Genomic DNA, 20,236 nt, shown 5'->3' with positions numbered 1-20,236 from the left:
AGTCACTTCCCTAGCATCCAGAAGTTAGCACCACCAGGCAAGAAATACATCTGGGGGAGCCAGGGGATACTGTGGAATGAAGTAGGCAGCACAGATAGCAACAGGGTGTGTGATCCCAGGGGACATAAAGCCATCTCAGCAAGCAAATGGCTGCAGACAAATCTTCCTGTTTGAGGCTTTTGTCAAAGAAAGGGCTGCAAAGCAATTGTTCAGCTCCTGGGTTTGACAGCAAGGGACTATGCTAAGCAGAGAGGTGCTCCTAAGTGCCAGTCTGGATTAGCTGTCTGGAGGGGACACCTAAAGATGAAAGAAAGCAACAGTCACCAGAAGTAGTACCTGCACCTGCCAAATGAAAGAAGGAATACTTTCAAGATAGTCTCAGTACATAGGTAACTTCATCAGCTTTTTAAGACCCCACATTCTACTGCCCTGTGTCTTTACTCAAGTACAAAAAAGGCAGGAAAAAGAAAAGGGAGAGAGAGAGGTCTGAGTTCTAGCTCCTAAATATATCTATAGAGCCAGAGAGAACATAGGGCCAAGCTTCCCTCAAACTGGAGAACTGTGGAGCTGATGGTGCTTCCAAGGTCATTTGTCCACATCCTCAGGGCTTGGAGGGCTCACACTTCTGCCTAGGAGACTGGATTTTTGGCAACACTTCATTCCCTTATCTGGATACTGCTTAGGCCCCTCTTTATAGCACCAAAAGAGCTGCAACTCCCACTCCCCTCCCCCCCACCAAAACCATGTCCTGCCAGATACCCAGTGTGGACAGGACTCAGGCAGGTTATCTTTTAGTTAGTCCTTTATGGAAAAAGATACAAGAATACCCACACAAGCAGAGCTGTCCCAACCCACAGAGCTGAGGCATGAATAAACAGGTCTGTCTTGCAGTGCCTGGCCTGGCCTTTTACCCAGATGCCTAGTGCCCTGAAATGGCTCTCAGACAGGTGAATAAGGACAGGTCCTTCACCACAACTACAGTTTACTGAGCATTTGTGGAAAGGATGAGTATTTACGATGTGCCAGATACTTAGTTCTATTAACTCATTTACACCCAAATTTATGGAAGCCAGGATCATCAATCACTTGATCATTGAAGGTGGAATGAAAAAACTGAGCTCAGGAGGGAAGTGATTTTTCCAAGTCACACATAGCTAGGAGTGGCAAAGCTAGGACTGAAACTTGGCCCAAACTAGCCTCAAAGTATACTGATCTTCCTTCCTGATAAGGGGTGGTAGGGGCTTCAGGGACTGGTTCAGGAATGGGCACATAATTTTCAACTGGCATAAAGCACAGAACTTGTGGTTCGTGGTTAGAAGGGAGGTTCTCATGTGATCCCTGAATGTGAGAAAGGAAGCAGGGTGCTCGGGAGTGGCTGTTCACCATTAGGGAAGCTGGGCAGATGACAGAGCTAGCATGTGGAAGGAGGCAAGGGAAATGAACCACAGGAAAATGGAGTTGGAACCTTGACCAGACTACACCTGAAGGTCGTATTTTCCACTGGACTTTTCCATAAGAACCAACAGTGTTCCCTTACTACTTAAACCTCTTGAGATGGGGTTTTTGTTAATTGCATCTGGAAGCACCTGAACTGACACAGAAGGCTTGAAGGTACACAACTAGGAAGAACGTGGAAGTTGCCTGTCTAAACCTCTGATTACATAGATGAGAAAACAAAAATTCAAAGCCATCAAGTGACATGTCTGAAGTCATGTAAGGAATGAATGTTTGATCCAAGACCTAAAATCCCAAACTTTGAGGGGGCCTGGATGTCACCTCTAATCTACACTTATACCTGCCAACCCCCAAGCCTTTAGATGATGGTCCTGTAACTTCCGCCTAAGTGAATGCTTCCAGGAATGGGGCTTTAGGGAAGATTCCTTCAATTCAACAAGTTCCTGAACTCACAGAGCAACTGATTTCAGAGATGGTTAGGACAGGATTTCTTATCACATTTGGGAAGAAAAAAAAAGGAAAAAATGTCAGTTTTCCCCAGCCCAGACTTTAAACCTTTAAACACTGGTATGTGTGTGTGAGAGAGAGAAAGAAGGGAGGGAGAGAGAGAAAGAGGTAGGGAACATCTGCATTCCCACAGCAGCTCAAGAAATATTTTAGGATTCTAAGTGTCCTTTTCTGGGTCTTAAGCTAGCAATGCCTTTAGGCTTCTTACCACTCATCCTTGGTTTGAAGCCATGATGCTATGCAAGACAATGTCAAACATGGGACAGGAACCCTATGTGTTGCAGAAAGCAATCTGGTTTCTCTGCCTCATTAAACACAACCTAGGACAGAGCTCACTGCTTATAATTAGCAGTTGATGTGTGGTGGAAGATGGGGAAAGAGAAGTTAGCTGGGCAACAGAAGCTGGTTCCTGTGTTTCTACTTAGCTATTCAACCAGACTGCTAGGTGTCCCTTAGCCAAGTTGATCTGCTCTTTAGGCAGCTTAGCTTCAAGCTGGGCTCAGTGGTGGCACCATCCCTCCTCAGGCAAGAATAGTGCTGTGCTAGCAACCTCCCACCCCTAAAGATGTCTACTCTGGAGTAGAGACCAAGGCCACACGGGGCTGAGCCACTTACTAACCAGGACCTTGGGAGGCATGTGAGCTCAGAGCATTGGCCCTGCCTCTTCTCAGCCCCCTGTCCTGCAGCTGATTAGAGATTTAAAATGGTCCAGAAATGCAGCTCAATGAGAAGCTGTCGCAGTAGCAGCTAATAAAGCAAAAAGCCACCAGCCTTCTCATAGAGGAGGATGAGCTTGGGACTCGATAAGAATTAGCACCCCACAGAACTTTTTTCCCAGCCCAACACCTACTTCTTAACTTCAAATAAAGCTTTACTGGCTCCTTTCCTAGGGAAGTCCTGCTTTAAGAGAGATCCGCTTATAGAATTTGGAGCATTCAAAACCCCAAGAATTCACATAATGAGGGGAATTTCAGCTGTCACAGATAGCTTTACTAAAAGGTTTCTTTCCATAACAGTTCCCCCTACTGCATTAAAAAGCTGATTGGCTGTTGTTACCTAAGAGAGGCAGGGAAGCTAATGACAGGATCCCTCAGGCACTTTAAGATAAAAGAGACTAAATTAATTTTAATGTTAATGGAAATACATAATTAGAATGCTCCAAATCTGAATAATCTTGTCTTTCAGAAGCTCTGGCAAACAGGCAGCCAGTCCAGAACCTTGTTGCCTGGCCAGACCAGCCGGGCTCCAAGCGGGCATTCCCAGAATAGACAGGCAGAGCCAAACACTTCAAAGCAGCCCAGCCCACGCCTCTTCAAGGCCTTGTGCCCCACTTTGGTCCAGCTATCCCAGCCTTGACTAGGCTAAGCACACAGGGCTGAAAGGCCAGAGGACACCCCCAACTCTCCTCTGTCTTCTTAGGCAGGGGCCTTTGTAGCTCTCCTGGGCCAACCCTAGGAGTCTGAGCCACCCAGTGCAGGCAGAGAACCACTGGTGAGACTGAAGGAAATGATCACAAGATTGGGAAGTAGGATCTCTTGGCAGGAAGTAGGATCTCTTGGCGATAATAAAAAGCTGGGGTGTGCAAAGAGGTGAGTACAGCCTTAGCGGGAAGCCCTAGCAGTTGGACAGTTAAGGCTACAGCAGGACCCAAGAGGATAGGAGGACTCTCCAGACTCCTTCCCCACTGTTCAGCAATGTTGCTCAGGCAGGAAAGGAGATGGGGACATTGAACAAGAGTTCCAGCCCAGAACTGCGAGGGTTAGGTCATGGTGCCCCAGCCCCGGGGTAGCCCTGAGGAAAGCCAGGCATGCAGACAAGGGTGGCATGGCAGTCGGCACACACAGAGGACAGGACCGAGCACAGGCATGTGGCCTTGTTAGCCTGGCACCATATGTACCCAGCTGTCTTCATCAAACCCCCTGTGGGGCCAGAGGGGTCATGGTCTTTGTTTAGTATCTAGTAGACTAATCTACACCACTGGCAGACACAGCAGCACTCCAGGTTGAAGGGCTCACCTTCAGAGGTGAGCACACAGGACTCTCCTGGTCAGTGCACTGAGTGGGACTCCTACCGGCCTAGAGTTGATCTGCTTTGCTAGCATGGGGAGGGTGCTCTTCCTCCACTGCCTGCTTTTACCCATGGAGAAAAGCCAGAAGGTAGGGATAGGGAGAGGGTTCCAGAAATTTCAGGTCTTTTCTTGTAATAGGCCTATGACTTTGGGGCTTAGTTTCCTCACCGTTAATAGACCTGCTACGAGGAAAAGACCTGAAACTTTTGGAACAGTCCATTTCAGAGCCCGTTCAAACTGAGGTAGACTTCACAGCTCATACTCTTTATGCTAAATGCTTCTTTCTCCTTGGAATTTATCAAGGGACTCATAAGTCACAGACTGCTTTGTTCTCTCCAGAAGGGGCAGACATTCTCAAGACTTGAGAAAACAAAGCAATTCACAGGATTCTTTCCTTGTGGGTATCACATAGAAAAAGTGGTACAGGGTCAGCCAGGAAATGCTTTTCCCAAGTGCCAGACCATCCCTCAACCCTAAGGCCCTGCCCAGTATTCAGCTTTATTCTCTTTTAGGGAACATTATTCCTGCAGCACACTCCAGCCCACACCTGTCCATCTGACTGAGCACTTCTCAGGTGTACAGAGTCTCCCAAGGTTTGCCTGAACCACACATATCTAGCCTAACTCCCTGTCTTTTCTCCTCACCGCTTCGCCAATCCAGACATGGAATTCAAGAACCAAGGACTTTGAGGATTTGGATCCATCTTGTTAAGCAGAACGTGAGGGCCATGAAGGCTGAGACCCATCAAAGGCAATAGGGGGAGGCAGCCCTCACCCTCTGCCCATCACACTGCCATCAGTACACCTTCTAGATTCCTCATCTGCTAGGGCTCTGGGAAGGAGTCTCAAATCATTCTACAAACCAGCTCTTACTCAAAGATTAATGCATCCTCTGGACAGGGGTAGGCCTGCAAGCTTGTTAAACCCCTCTGCCTCCTGGGTACACTCCCCACCAGGCTGCATGCCAAGGAACTCTGTCCCAAGACACCATCTTAGACACCAGCTCATGGGCCGGAACCCCACTCTCCAGGCTTATTAAGAAGGTAAGGCTAACCACTTCCACCATTAGAGGCTTTGGAGCTCCTCACCTGGGTTTGGGGACCTCCAGGGGACTGCTACCCATCCTGAAAAAGTCAGAATGGTTTGAGGATGAGGAGCTGGAAGACTTGGCTTCCCCCAGCCCCTGGTGGGAAGGCAGGCGGTCCTCCGAGAGCTGTGGCCGATTCCAGAGCACACTCTGTGGAGAGGATGAGTGGCTCTTCCTCCTGCAGTAGAAAGAGTAGGGCTGTTAGCCAAGGCGCAACCCCAGGCAAGCCCTCTGCCCACTTTTACCAAATGTCAGGGCCCAGTCCTTACCTCCACTGGGAAAATGCCATATGGAGATGGGTACACATTAGCATTCCCTCAGGCTCAGCTATGAGCAGCAAGGATTGGGTCTTCATAAGAGGGAATGTTACATCCAAATAAAACACTATACTACTGGCCTCGGAGAACACACTAGATTCCTAACAGCTCAGTAACTGCCTCTCCTTGTAATACAAAAGTTTGAATCATCTGTCTAGAGACAGAGTCATCAGATTCTCAGAAGACTTCACCCTCAAACAAGTTCCCAATTCATAATCATCATATTGAACTCACTGTTTTCTTCTTTTTTCTAACTAGCCCCACACCCCCAAGCAAATGATACAAGGGAGCTCCCCCAGGGAATCTCTTTTAACACCAGCTTCCTCTCACCCCACCCTGTCTGCCCAACCTTGAGGCTTCTTTCTTAATCCCACAGGGAGCCCCAGCCCTTTATGTTCCCAGGCCACCACAGACAGTGCCCCTCACCAACCAGATGGCTGGCCTCTGAGGTCTAGGAGAGACAGCAGGGCATGGAGCTGTGCTCTCAGTCCTACTGTCAGGGGCTCCCTTTGTACTTGGGGCTCCCTGGAGCTCGTGGCCCTGGGCCACAGCTGTGAGCAAGCTTAGTTCCAGCCTGGCCCCTCACCAAGATGCCTGAGTCTGTGCTCCTGCAGGGAGCAGCTCCACAGCCTCATAGGTGAAACTCCCGGCAGCTCCTGGGGAGCTCTCCATGACCAGAGAGAAGTCACTGCCAAGGCTGGTAGTGCTGCCACGGTCCTTTCGTCCTGAAAGAAGCAAGTGTCATCAGTCATCACATTATCTTCTCATTATCTTCTCAAACTACTGGTCCCCTAGCTCTTCCACACCATACAGCTGGAAAGAGAAGTTTCTAGAACGAACAGTTCCTGCATGGTCTATACTCAGAAAGATGCACATACGCAAGGAAATCTGTTGGGGCCTAAAACTCACTCAGCATACAGATATCTTCCAGAGTGAAGCCTGCATCACGGGCTGGCAAACTCTTCCTCCTGTAAACAGAAACCAGAATACTGAATTACATTCTGGGCTGGGGTCTTCTTTGTCGTCTCCATGCCCAGCATGCTGCATGCCTGGGAAAGAAGCTCCAACTCACTGGCAAATCAAGTCCTACCTAAAGTCCTGCAAAATGTCAGGCCACTACTGAAAGGCCAGCAAAGCCTGACTCCTTCCTTTCACCTTGGCCCCTCGGCATTCAATCTGACCCAACACACCTAGGAGCTTGGATTTGGAAGGCAAGTCAATTCAAAGACACCAACTCTCAGAAAGTTTGTAAGGGAACTTCCAGATAAGACTCCTGTGTTTCCCAGGCTGGAGGCAAACTCTGTTCCATGGTGGTGGGCTGCAAAGAGATGCAGACACACCTCTGCAGGACCAGCAGGAGGACAGCCAGACGAATCTGCTGTCTCAGCCAGAGCTGGGGTGCTGGGAGTCCTCCTATCCCTAGGCTGGCTTTTCACTGCAGCAATGTGCCCTGCTCTCCTAGTCACCAGAGACCACTCCTTTGTCCCAAAGCCTTTCTGTTCACATGAGTGCAGGCTGACCCCAGCCCTGCCTCACAGGCAGAAGAGCCTCTTTCCCCACTGGCTGTCACCAGGAATCCCTACCCTCAGAGGGAAGGCAGGGATGAGACGCTAACTTGCCAAGCATGCGGGGAAGCCAGGCAGGGAATCAGACGGTGAGTGAGACCCTGCCTACTCTTCCCATAGTGGCCCTTCCCAGAGTACCCTGCCCAGTGGGAGAGAACAGGTGTCTCCTCACCTCTGTGTCTTCAAAGCAGAGAACTCCTCAGAGATGATATGCTTCAAAAAATTGAAGCAGAAGAAGAAAATCTGAAGAAACCAAAAAGCAGCACACATGAGAAGACAGCTTTCTCCAAGGAGAGAAATCTAGGTGACTCAGCTCCCAGGAGAGGGGAGCCAGCCACCTGGTCAGCCCCTGATGGACAACAGCCTGCCTCAGGGACCCTGATGGATGTTCTGCTCTATAAATGGTATAAATGGGTGGGAGAGTGTTTGGCAGGCAGGGTAATGTGCCTGGGTTAGGGCAAGGAGGGAAGGAAAAATATACAAGGGTAAGCCAGTGAGTTTTCAAACATCTTCAAATTCAACATGCATGTTCTCAAGCCACTGAAAAGGATAAAGAGAAGGCAGCTTTCCCCGCTCAGCCTTTCCTAAGAATCCCAAGGAGAGAGGTTAACTGGGAAGAACAGCTGGGAGAGAGATTATTTGGGGGTGAGGAGATTAATGGGCACTGAACATGATGGAAAGGAAAGGGATCAGATTTTGTAAGAGGAACACCCAGAAATAGTAGTTCAGAAGAACCAGGGGTGAGGGGCAGCCAAGGTCTGGCTCAGAGTCTGAGATGGGCAAGCGCAAGAGGCGGCTCCTGACCTCTAGCTGCAGTCCCACCACCTCTCTCCTCCCTTCCAGCCAGTGCCCTATCAAATGGGCCCCCACGAAGTGCACACAAAGCAGTCTCTACAGTTTTTAAACAAACTTCCCAGTGATTCTGAAAGGTGTGGTCCATCAAACCCTCACTTGGATAAACACAAACATGGTATCGCAGAGCCCCATATGATTTCCTCAAACAAACACCGACCCCCCACCCCCACCATCAAAAGGGAGGGAGGGTACCCCAGGTTAGGTCAGTATAAAAATGTTGGGTTACATAAAATTAAATAGGTGTCTTCACCACAGACTCTTTAATCTTTAATATGCTAGCGTGCTGTGAACCTCAAGGGCTGGGGAAGAAGACAGAGTGCCGTTTAACTGTTTTGTTTGTTTATTTTAAAGCATCAGCATCTAGTGTCTGGTAGAGGTAAGAGAAAAGCCCACACCCTGAAAACCAACCCTTCCAGCTGAGGAGACCCTCCTGTTGATGCTGAGAGGTGGCCAGGGTCTGAATCCAGAGCCCAATGGGCTTGGCCTCATCCTCTGTCCAGTTTCTGAAGGCAGAATCTGGCTGGCTCTGAGAGTCGGGGAGATGGTATGGAGGGCAGAATGTTCTGGAGTGCCAGTCAGTCTCCAAATGAGAGGCTGCAAAGGGGCTTTATGTGCTGTTTTCAATGCCAAAGTCACTGCCTCTGACAGAGTTCATGGAGGCCTCTGAGGAACAGGCTTATGAGCTCTGCAGCCCTGGCAGATGTGATAAGCACTCAGAAGAAGAGATTTAGAAGGGGAGAGGAGCTGCTGAGAGGGAGGAACAAAAGGAGGAGGCACAAGATAAGATGCTTGGAAAGAAGGCAGCCTTAGTAGTGTGAGAAAGATGCTTCAGGAAAACAGGGCGGGGGGTGGGGATGGACAGGGGGCAGAAGAGAAAGCGCTAATGCTATGTGACAGCTCCCACTCTGGGCACCTAGACTCATTCTTCTTTGTGAGGAAGCATGATCAACACCAGGAGACTCAAGGTGAATCACATTACTCAAGGTCACCAAGTAATAGGTGGGACAAGCAGGGTTCAAACTCAGGTCTGAGTCCAGATCTGCATGCAAGGAAAACAGGCTAAAAAATAAGCATACCAAAGAGGCAAAGACTGCAAAAAGCAGAAAAGGATGGGGTATAGAGAAGGCAGAGAGAGGAAGAGGGGACAGTGCCCAAAGAGTAAGGAGATCCTGGAGGCTGGCTGGCTGTGCCTGGTCTGGGTCTGTGACTGGTGTGGATCTGCTCCCTGGGCCGACGGGGAGCAGCTGGGCAGGACCCTGCTTGCTTGGCTAGCCCTGGGGCTTAAAAGTTGCTGAATGGTGTGAATAGGAAAGAGAGACTGGGAAGAGCCTCTGGGCTGTAACTGTAGGGCTGAGGAGCCCAGGAAAGGCTTGTAATTTCATTCCATAACTGAGTGCAGAAAACAAGATCATCCATATGAGAAAGATGGCAGCAAAACCAAGGAGAAGAGGACTGACAGCTGGAGGTCAAGGCAGCCATGTGGGAAAGCGTTATTCTCTACTGCACAGGAGAGGAACAGAGGCTCAGAAAGGGGGCTATTGTGCTGATGCTTTTGTGGCCATGCTGCCTGATCCCTGCACGCACTAGGCAAGGAACTGCCCACTATGTGTGGACGCCAAGCAGGATGTCATGCTGTTGCTCTCAGAGCCTCAGCATTTGCTCATGGTACCCACCTCCTCTCCTTTGCTGAGCCGATCTACCAACATGTGCCTGCAACAAGAATGCAAGGAGGTCAAAGCGAACAGCGCACCAGACAGGAGGGCAAAAGGGGACAAAAGGGAGTTACGGGGACAGACCATGGCTTTGGCACCACAATCTCAGATGGGGCCTGATAGGCACCTTCTGTCTTTCCCAAGGAGGTAGAATTGTCTTTACCTCTAACCCTGTCACAGGAGCCACCACACCCACATACACACAGAAACACTGTTCCCAAGGCATTGTGCCCACCCAACAACCTAACATTCCCCGAAGGCTTACCCAAAGAGGAACCAGTCATAGGCCACGGTTAGGTAGAGGATCTCAGCAGGCTTCAGGGATGTGTGGATAAGTCCATCCTGGAAGAGACCAGAGAGACATGCTAAGATTAGAAAAATGACTCCCCATGACAAAGCCCTCTTCTAGTCCCATGAGCTGAACTGCAACTACAGACCCAGTGACAACCGAGCTGCCCAACAGTCCCCAAAATAGTGTTAAACCTAACACGTGCTCTGAACACCTGGGGTTCCTCACTCCAAATCTCTTAACTTCTGGAGATAGTCCTACTGCTCCCAGAGTAGATCTTGGTAGATCCTTGACCCCACGGCCCAGCCCATCCATACTCACAGCCCACAAGGAAAGGCGTAGGAGAGAGATGAAGAGGGGGGTCCGATCCCAGCCTGAGATACAGTGTACCAGCAGCCCGCTGTCATCTATTCAGGAGCCACACAACAGGAAACCCAGAGGAAAAGCAAATATGGATGCATGAAAAGAGGGCATGCCACCACCCTGGTCTGGTATCAGAGAGCCATACCACCCTCAGTCTCCCTCCTCCTGGTGGGCCTCCCCACGAGTCTTCTACCACCTACTCCCAGAAAGGGGTAGGTAGAAGGCACTTGTCTCTGTGCACACCATTTCTTCTTTCTGGCTACTTTCTAGAAAAGCAGTACTGTTTGGATAGTATTGCCCAAGTCATTTAGGTGGGGCTGACATGTACATCCCTACCCAGCATTTCTCAGGGGTCCCTACAGATATTTTGGAGGAAGACAATTCTTCAGTGTGCAGGGCTGTCCCAGGAACTGCAGGACATTTGGGACTCTTGGCTAACATGAACCAAATGTTAGCAGACTTCCTCCAGTTCCTACAACACCCATTTTTCCAGAAGCCCCCTTCCTCTAGTTCCTACAACACCCTGTTCCCCAGAAGCAGTACCACCCCAGGTAGAGAACCACTGCCTAACCCCAGAGGTAGGCATGTGCCCCTTTTTGTACTTGGTCACAGCGACAGCTTCAAGGATGGGCACTTGACCTTATCTGGGTCAATGAGCATGAGCTCTGGGAGAGGCTCTATCTCTCTTCTGGGGGAGGTCAGATGGCAGGAAACAAATCAAGAATGGTTACAAAGCTAATGAGACAGTGGGTATGAGAAACAAGAAGATTCTTTGTGAAATTTCTTCAGCACCTGGCTCTGCTTTGGGGCTTTCTTGGTTATGTAAGCTTAATACATTTCCACTTCTTTAAGCAAGAGCAACCCCACAGAAGTCTTGACTGGTATCGATGAGTTAGTCAGTCCACCCTAGAGACCCTGAGCATGATGGACCCATCCAATCAAAACACCCAAAACAGCTGGGCCAGAGATCAGGCCCTCTAGGGACTTTTGTATATGCCCATTAAGAAACCAGAACTGATTTTTCTCTCATCTTCCTGAATTAGAAGAGGTAATTCTGGCCCCACACACAACACTGATGATCAAAGGTCAGCTGACCTAGTGTAGAAACACCATGCATAGTTCAGATGGTAATGAGCTCACAATTTTGTTTTATTAGGTTTTGAGGACGTGGAATAAAGCTGCCAATGGACAAGGGAATCCTTAAATCCTTCTCCCATAAAGCAAAAGGTAGGTGTGTGACCCCCAAAAAACATATTCACGGTATCACGACATGGGAATACCCAGAAGATCCAATACTTGAGGCCTCAGGCACAGGCAGACTCACCATCGCTGTTAATTATGGAAAGCAGCAGTTTCAGGTAGTTTTGTGTTTGTTGCACCAGGTCCCAACTCTGTTAAAGAACAATAAAAGAGGTCTTGGAATCAATATGTAACTCAGACTGAGAACTTAAGGTATTTAAAAAATAAAATCCAAGGGTTATTCTTGGGCAACAAGTACCCCAGCATCTTGGTCACAAGTCATAGACCCCAAATCCCAGATAATCTGAGATTTCACTCCCACTCCAAGAGCTCCTCCCTCCTCTCTCTGCACCCTCACCCTGTGGACCACCCTTACCCTGCATTCTAACATGATGTGATGGTGGAGTAGGAAGCCATGCAGGGGCCTGGGCAACTCAGAGCCCCACACCCAGCAGCAGTAGACACACATTAGCCTCATCTAAGCCCTGGGCTCCCAGCAGGCTGTCTAGGGAGTTGATAGAGGCAAACAGAGAGTCCTGAGCCCGTGACCACTGGTGCCAAATGGAAAGAGCCATTCTTTTACCTGCTATCACATCACAGAAAATATCAACCTTCAACCTCCTCATCAACCATGTTTCATTCACTTTTTACTGCTATTTACTACATACTCCTTTCTTTTTTTTTTTTTTTTTTTACAGATTTATTTATTTTAGACAGAGATAGAGAGAAGAGCATGAGTGGGAGGGGGAGAGGAAGAGAGAATCCCAAGCATGGAGCCCCATGCAGGCCTTGATCTCATGACCAAGATTACAAACTGAGCTGAAACCAAGAATAGGACCCTCAACCAACTGCACCACCCAGGCGCCCCGTTGTACTTGTCTTTTAATGAACAGTAATTGCAATCTGATTGGCAGACAAAATCTTTTAAAACAGGAGGCCCATGAGTTGTGGGGGCGGAGAATGAAAAATAAGAAAAACTGCAAAAAACATATAGTATAGTAGTTTGTACTAGCCCAAACAAAAAGTCTAAACCAGATGCTCTGAAAAAGTCTACTGGAATTTGGAATTCCATGGAAGGGCCTGACCCAGTTCTGAGGCTCCTTTACCCCCATCTGGGGACAGCCTCCCAACATAACTGCTTATAAGTGTCCTGGGGCTATGTGGAGACGCTAGCTCGTGCCAGTGAGAGAGCATTTCCTGGGGGAAGGTGAACACGGCACCTGTAATTGGAATGGTTTTCCCAGGAATTTAAAACAGGCTCATTTACCTGACCCTCCCACAGTCCCTGGAGAGTTATGACCTACTTTCAGCAGCTCTAGAGACGGCCGCTGCAGCACTGCACTAATAGAGTCATTACCCATAGTAGCACAGGGGTCTTGTCCCTCATCTGGCTCAACCTGTCGTACACACCATTGCCAACAAATTTCCTCTGAGCTGTGAATCTTGCAGGTGTGGAAAAGCAGGAGCAGACACTGGGGGGAGGCAAGAACTGTGCAGCAGCACAAAGCCCAGGGAGGTCAGGTAAGCCAGGGAAAGGCTGCAGCAGCCAGGAGAGGGCAGGAAGTGACCAATAGCTGTGGCCTGCAGAGCTCCAATAACCATGGTGGCTACTGGAAGGGGACATCAAGGACCAAGGAGAGGCAGCAGATACACTGTGCCCAGTGTTGGGGTAGGAACCGCAGGCTCCCAAAGTCATATAGCTAATCTGACCTGGGGCAGAATCCAGCCCTGCCAGACTGTGAGATTCACATTTATAGTCACATGCTATACTGAAGGGACTTCTCTGATAGCAGAGTATGAAACTAAAGTTTGAGGGGACTGCAGAAAGTAAGGAAGATCTGAGAAATGCACTAAAATCTAGACTCAGCACTAATTCTCTCCTCCTAAGTGCTCCACGAACAAGTCTCTGGGGACAGAACTCAGCACCACACCACTGCTTACGTGTCTATGCTTAGAGTACTCTTCCCTGTGGTTGGCAAACTCCTATTCATCCTTCAAACGCCCAGCCCTATTATCTTCCACTGAGAATTCAGAAGCCACTGGTCAATACCTTTACTACCCAGGTGATGGTTATGCTGTTGCCTTTTTTCCTAAACTGAGCCCAGTGAGGGCGGAGGCTGTTTCAGAATCTCTGCGTCTACAAGGCCTAGAGCTTCGGGACTAGAAGGCATGTGTAGGATGTTACTTCTCTGACTGTTCACGGCCAGGGGCCAGCTTGAGGAGAAGCAGACACTGGAATCGGGTCTTATGGCACCAAAAGAATGAGCAGATCTCTAAGAAATTCACGCCAGTTACATGGAGGGCAGCAACACATACAAGTACTGCCAGAAGTGTTCCTTCACTCGTGAACATCACTGAGGGCCTGCTCCTGAAAAACAGCGGTGTCCACGATAGCCCCAGCCTAAAATGGCCGTAGGAGAGGGAAGAAGTGAACTTCTGCAGGTGTGCTGACTAAAAGGAGACCTGTGGGATCCTGTAGGATCATGTAACCAGCAAGCTGAGCCTATTATGAACCACAGGGACCAGTAGGGGAGCTTCCTGAAGGTAGTGGCATCCATATAAGAGGGGAGGGAAAGGAGAAAAGCTTTTACTGGCAGAGAGATCAAGCAGCACATGCAAACCTGGAGGGCATTCTTCCCTAAGGGGCTGAAAGGAGGTCAGTGTGGCCGGAGAAGAGGGAAAAGACGGCTAGTCACAAGCACAAGGCTGGACTGTGTGGAGCTGAGTGGCTCACTAAGGGTCACTTGGCTATACTCTGAGGAAAACAGGAAAGTCAGTCAGTGCAGTCTCAGGAAGGGGTGACAGTGATGATCTTGTTCCATCACTTGAGTATTCCTATCTGCCAGGGCCTGTTCAAATGCTTTACGTCCACAGTTTCCAGCTCCCCCTCAATGTGGCGCCCGTTCAGACATGAGATGCACCCAGATGACAGGAGCCCTGATTGGCTGGTGGTACAGGAAATGAAGGCAAGAAGATGTGAAGAGTTTCACCAAGGGCAGAGATTTAGAGAACTGATGGGACCTAGCAATGGATATGGGAGGAGAAAAACTCAAGTTTTGACTTTGAGCATCCAGGTAAAAGGTTGAGGGCCTGTGATGCTGTCAGATGTGGCCAATTCCATTTCAGACAGCTTGAGTTTAAAGTGGATGAATGAAGGGACACTGGTAAGAGGTGATGTAGATGTGGATCCCCAAGAAAGGCTTGGCCCAGAATCCTGGGTCAGGTGATAGCAATGGGCTGACGGAGTGGACAGTAGATGAGGTCACCTGGGGGAGATAAGGAGGAGTAACAGGGAGTCCTGGACACTCACGCTGAAGGGGCTGACAAGGCAGAGCAACACATACCTGGCTGAGGAAGAGGATGGTAGGAGGCCCAGTGAGACCATGTGGCTGAGCTATGCCCTGCCTTCCTACTTTTGTGCCTAGAATTTTATTAGTGTTCATGCCCTTGAGTTAACAGGCTAGCAGCCCACTTCTGAATTATCATCATTAAAATTGATCTGGCATTTCAGTTAAGATTCACTTTCATAGAAGGACCATACTTGAACCTTGGCACAACTCTGAAATGGGTGTTGTCAACTCTACTTTTAGAGGAAAGTGAGACGACTTGCTCAAAACCACAAAGCCTGGAGAGAAGGGCCAAGCAAGCTCAGGCCTAGATCCAGGTCCTTGAGATACTAAGCAGAACTACTCCTCATATGCAAAGGACTCCTTCCTAAAGAGACAGACATCCTAAGCAGTGTCAATACATTAAACCCCTATTCGCACCTTTAGTGAAGTAGTTCATCAAGCCCAGTTTATGCATCAGAAGAATACTGCCAGAGGGGCTCCTGGGTGGCTTGGCCGGAATGAGCATCCAACTCTTTGTTTCAGCTCAGGTCATGATCTCAGGGTCATGAGCTTGAATGCTGTGTCATGGTCTGTGCTCAGTGGGGAGTGCCTGAGATTGTCTCTCCTCTCCCTCTTCCTCCGTCCCCCTGTCCCCAGTGTGCACATGCACATGCTTGCGCACTCTCTAAAATAAATCAATCTTAAAAAATACGGGGCGCCTGGGTGGCTTAGTCGTTAACCATCTCCCTTCGGCTCAGGTCACGATCCCAGGGTCCTGGAATGGAGCCCCACATTGGGCTCCCTGCTCGGCGGGGGTGGGTGGGTGGGGTGTTGTCTACTTCTCCCTCTCCCACTCCCCCTGTTTGTATTCCCTCTCTCACTGTGTCAATGTCAAATAAATAAATAAAATCTTAAAAACAAAACAAAACAAAAAAACCAGAATGGTGCCAGAAAGAAGAGTAAGGGTGGCCAGGGGTCGGGCCCACTTGACACCTCTGCATACAACAAATTAAGAAGGAAATCTGCCAGTTCCTTTGGCCACTCAATCTGTCTACTACCTAGGACTTGAGACCAGGGGATAGGGTCCCCTAAACCATTTCTTCTCTAGGCTTCCGGGGCACAACAAAAAACTGGCTTGCTCTTCTTCCTAAGTTCCCTCTTGCAGAAGTACCTGCATAGAGAACATCCGATACCACTCTAACTCATTCGAATAGTTATGCAGTTATCAACTTTGTAATCAAGGGCTGGTGTAAAAGATAAGCACAGCCTCTACCTTTACAGACCACTTACAGACCAGACCAGCTGCCTAATTGGTGTTCCTGGCCTCTCTGCCAGAGGGAGACCTCAAGGCTAGATGGGAACTGCCCAGACCCAGGGGCAAAAAAAGGGAGGGAAACAGATTTGTTCCTAAGTAGGCGCTGGCTTGGCCTGTCTGGCTTTAGGCTCCGCACCAGTTTCTATGCTGAGGATGCCCAACCCATGGTTCCCCATCCTCTGGGAGCTCAGTCTACCAGAGATGGAAAAGCAGATCTCTACATCAGTGATTACAAATCAGTGGAAAATTCCATGACAGATATGCCCAGGGTCAATGGAAATGCAGATATAGGCATCCAACCCTCTGGAGAGAGGGGAAGGGAGGTACACTGGAGAAGTCTACCTGGAGTGTACATTGGAGCTGAATCCTAAAGGCAGTGTGGCAGCCAGATAAGATGAGGTGAGACGTGGCAGTCAGGCAGAAGGAATAGACATGGAGAAGGCAGTGGGGAGAGCAAGGCTACTAGTTCTGACTGAGGCAAGTGACAAGGAAACTGCTGATGGCCTTTAGGTTTCTACACTGGGCTAAACATGCTTAAGACTGGGGCTCCTTCCATGGGGAGAGGGGAGAGGAGCACAATAGAAATAATTTTAAAGTTTCTATAATCAAACGAGGTCAGACAGCTCTGCACTTCCTCTGGCAGAACATGCATTTAAAAGGAAAAATGAAAAAAGTCACTAAAGCCCAGAGCTGGAAAAACAGACTCCATGAGGTCCTCTGGAAACAGAAGCTGCTGGTAGACGTAAACCTTTGAGTGAGTCATGATCAGAAAGCTTTGATTTTCTGGGCCAAGAGCAAATCGGGAGAGAGCTAAATGGATAAGCAGCTCCTTCTTTCCTAGGCTGTGTGGGAGAGGTCAGAGGGCACCAGCTGGACCTTCTGGTATCTGCATGAAGGACTTCTGGGGCAGGCATCAGGGATCCCCTCCATCCCCCTCCCTTATCCTGCCCTGCTCCAGTCAGGCCCCTCACCTGATATTGGCTCCAGTCAATGTTCAGAGAGGAAGTCAGGAAATCAGGGATGCTCAGTGGGGCATCGACATAGTCCTGGGGGTATAAAGACACTTGTGAGATGCAAGAGGCGAGCAGGAGAAGCCATGGTGACAGGCAGGTCATAACCCTGAAGCTGTGGCCACCAAAGGCAGGCACAACATCCCTCCACAGTGCTTGCCTTCTCTGGGCCAGAAACATATGCTGCCCTCGAAGGGACAGTTTTAAAATCAAAGGGACTAGACACTGCTTCCAAGTGGAGTTTTCCAGTGGGCCATTCTAGTGTTTGCTGCCAAAACAGACATGATGAATCTACAGTCAGCATCCAGCAGGCTCCCGTGGCCGGCTTCTGCCGACTGGGAAAGGAACAGAATGCTGGTCCCACTTTTTACGCAGATGGTAGAGCAGAGAGGAAGGATATTTCCTATCCTGTCCCTGAAAAAAAAAAACCTTTGAAGAAAGGGATAAATTAAAAGGGGAGAGGAAAGCATATATGAGAACTTCAACATGTACACACAAAGACAAGAGGGAGGGAAAATAATGATACTCATCCATGGCAGAGAAGAGAAAGGAAAAGGTAGTTGTTTTCCCCAAAAAGACTGCAACCTGTTCTCCATGCCCTCCCTTTGCAAAGAAATGTTAAGATGATTGTTGATGATTGTTACTGCTCATACCTGCTTCCAGTTAAAAATGAGCCCTTCAGCCATGTAATCCCGATCCTTATATTCCTTGAAAAATTCACAGCCTGGAAAAGAAGGGCAGAGTTAAGACATCACCTTTGCTAGCCCAGTTTCCTGAGATGCTAAAGGACCAAAGCAGCTACCAAGTCATAAGCTTTTCCATACTGGTGGGCCCCATATGTGACCACAGCTGACACGGCTATGGACCGGCATGGACAGGGAAGAGCTAGTGCTCCTTAGGTTTCCAGTTACAAGCCTTCCTGATAAGGTACTGTCAGCCTGCAGACCTCTTTGTATCTTTCTCCATCTGGGCTCAGTGGATACTGGTCACTTCTCCCTGATTTCAGGTCCTTTGTCCTACTTGTCCCTGAAGTGCCAACGGCCAGTAAACAAAGCGTGGTTTACGATCTGAGTGTCAACAGTACTTTTCTCAGCCACCTCCCTAGTAACTGAGGATCATTCTCCCTCCTACCACCAACCTCACAGGCCTCTGGTGACATAGTGGAAAAGACCACAGACAGTGCCTGAAATGTGACAGGTGCTCAAGAGACATATCCATCGCCAAAAGACCTCGCTGAGAGGTGCTTTCCTGTCTCATTCTCTAGGAAAACTGTAAGAAACTCTGCCAGAGTAGGCCCTCAGGAATACAGAGAGGAACTGTGGAGAGAAAGGGTTTCAGCAACATTCTCGGCTTCAAATCTCAGCCTTTCACTTAGCTCTGTGACTGCAAGCAGGTGGTGTAACTTCCCTAGGCCTTGATTTTCTCATTTATGAAATGGTTAAAAACGAAACAATAACATATAAAACACTAGCAAGCACAGGTACAGATGTCTTTCAAATGATAGCCATTAGTGTTATAAATAATGGTGGTTGATTATACCATGCTGCTGCTGCTGCTGCTGCTGCTGCTGCTGCTGCAGGAAGGGCCCACACGGCCAGCCCTGCTGCTTATGGTCAACTGCTTGCCTCACAGACAATGAGGCTCACTCATCCACCATAGCACGGGGAGCATCCTGGGGCTGCTATGACCTTAAGAGTGGGAGAAGGCACTTCAACGTAGCTTCTTGAAGTTATTCTCACTTCCTCAACCAGAACCAATACAAACTTTGGAGGCCACATGCCTTTGGCCACAGGTCCAAGTGTAGTGAGGTCCCCACCCAATGGCAATAAAGAGCTACTGGAATTCTGGGGAGGGGGCCACAGGCCAAAGAAATTCACATGAAACTTCCCCAGCTACTCTTGGGCCAACCTCCCCTCCTGTGTGAGGCCACCCCAGGGAAGATAGGAAAGGTTCCTTTGGAGAAGGAGGTCTGGAAATGCAGCCCATGTCCTATATCCTGGGCTTCCATTCCACACACATTTCTGCACTCTAATCCCTCAAGGCCTCACTGCTGACTGAGAAGTCAGGAAACCATCCTCAGCTCTAACACTCCAGTCTATTCTAGGGTGCCCTCCTGGCAGAAAGAAGAAATACAAATATCAGACAGAGGCCCTGGGCTTATGAGCCCAGCTTTAGAAAAGCCACCAATTATTGATCAGAGCTCCTTTGAAGGACTGTTTTTTTCCCCAAACTCGACCTACTCAAATCAACACTGCAGGCTCAGGGCTGAGCTCCGGCCAGCCTGTGATGCAGAGGCAATTTCTTGGGAGAAATGGATACACTTAAAATAGATTCAGTACCCAGGGAAATGCCTGACATTCATTACCTGAACAGGCTCCTGAACCCACTGAGAGACAAGAGGGATAAGACCAAAAGCGGGGGTGGAAAGAGCCACTGGCTCAAGGAAAAAACCAATCAGACTTGTGCAGCTGAGTCTTCGGCTATTTTGGTATGTTGAAGGAAGTGCTCCCAGAACACTTCCCCGTGTCAAGGGCCAGTCCAAATCCAAGTTCATCTGACAGAGTTAGAACTGAGAGCATCAGAGCACCTGGCTGGCCTCACGGTCTTCAGAGGACTCAGCTGAGATGCCATGAACAGCTACAAAGCGTGGCTCATGACTGGGGTTTCGGTAATGCGAACTGTTTCTTTTCCTTGAGAAGAAGTAATCCAGACTTGTAAAGAAATTCAAGAACATAAGCATAGCAGGTAAAAAGTGCTTCCCCCATCCCCTTACCCGGATGTGTGATGGCATCTCCCCCACCTCTGGCTTTATGGTTTCTATTGACTTGGACCCTATTGATTTCCCTCCCACTAATACACACACACACAACTATCAGATGTAGTACATAGAAACCTTGGGAAGAACAGGGAAAAAAATTCACAGGTTGTAGCATCTTACCATTTTGGCTATTTCCTGCTGGCCCTTTTGTGAAAGCATTTTTTCCCTTACATTGTTGACACTGACATTGTACTATAAAATTCTGTGTCCTGCTTCACATCTTAAGCATCTTTCTATATCAAAAAGTCTAAGCATTTTTCTATGACTATGTAATCACCATTCTGACTAATGAGAATGCTTCTTCTCAT

General features: G+C 48.8%; 1 protein-coding gene across 8 annotated transcripts in view; it reads right to left on the bottom strand.

Annotated features, from left to right (window-relative positions):
• The window catches only part of MTMR14 (myotubularin related protein 14), a 46,394-nt gene that overhangs the window by 5,798 nt on the left and 20,360 nt on the right, over positions 1–20,236 (bottom strand). For all 8 annotated transcript variants that reach the window (XM_059161608.1, XM_059161607.1, XM_059161610.1 and 5 more), the window contains 10 exons: positions 17,764–17,834; positions 17,072–17,146; positions 11,542–11,608; positions 10,176–10,261; positions 9,831–9,907; positions 9,527–9,563; positions 7,171–7,241; positions 6,343–6,401; positions 6,020–6,158; positions 5,118–5,294 (listed from right to left, as the gene is read on the bottom strand). In XM_059161608.1, the coding sequence (XP_059017591.1) occupies positions 5,118–5,294; positions 6,020–6,158; positions 6,343–6,401; positions 7,171–7,241; positions 9,527–9,563; positions 9,831–9,907; positions 10,176–10,261; positions 11,542–11,608; positions 17,072–17,146; positions 17,764–17,834 (859 nt within the window). The remainder of the gene's footprint in view (positions 1–5,117; positions 5,295–6,019; positions 6,159–6,342; positions 6,402–7,170; positions 7,242–9,526; positions 9,564–9,830; positions 9,908–10,175; positions 10,262–11,541; positions 11,609–17,071; positions 17,147–17,763; positions 17,835–20,236) is intronic.

Source organism: Mustela lutreola, chromosome 2 (assembly GCF_030435805.1).
Source record: "Mustela lutreola isolate mMusLut2 chromosome 2, mMusLut2.pri, whole genome shotgun sequence".
In the NCBI taxonomy this organism is placed as follows: Eukaryota; Metazoa; Chordata; class Mammalia; order Carnivora; family Mustelidae; genus Mustela; species Mustela lutreola.
The sequence above is the reverse complement of the archived record's forward strand: the minus strand, read 5'-3'. Positions and strand labels throughout refer to the sequence as shown.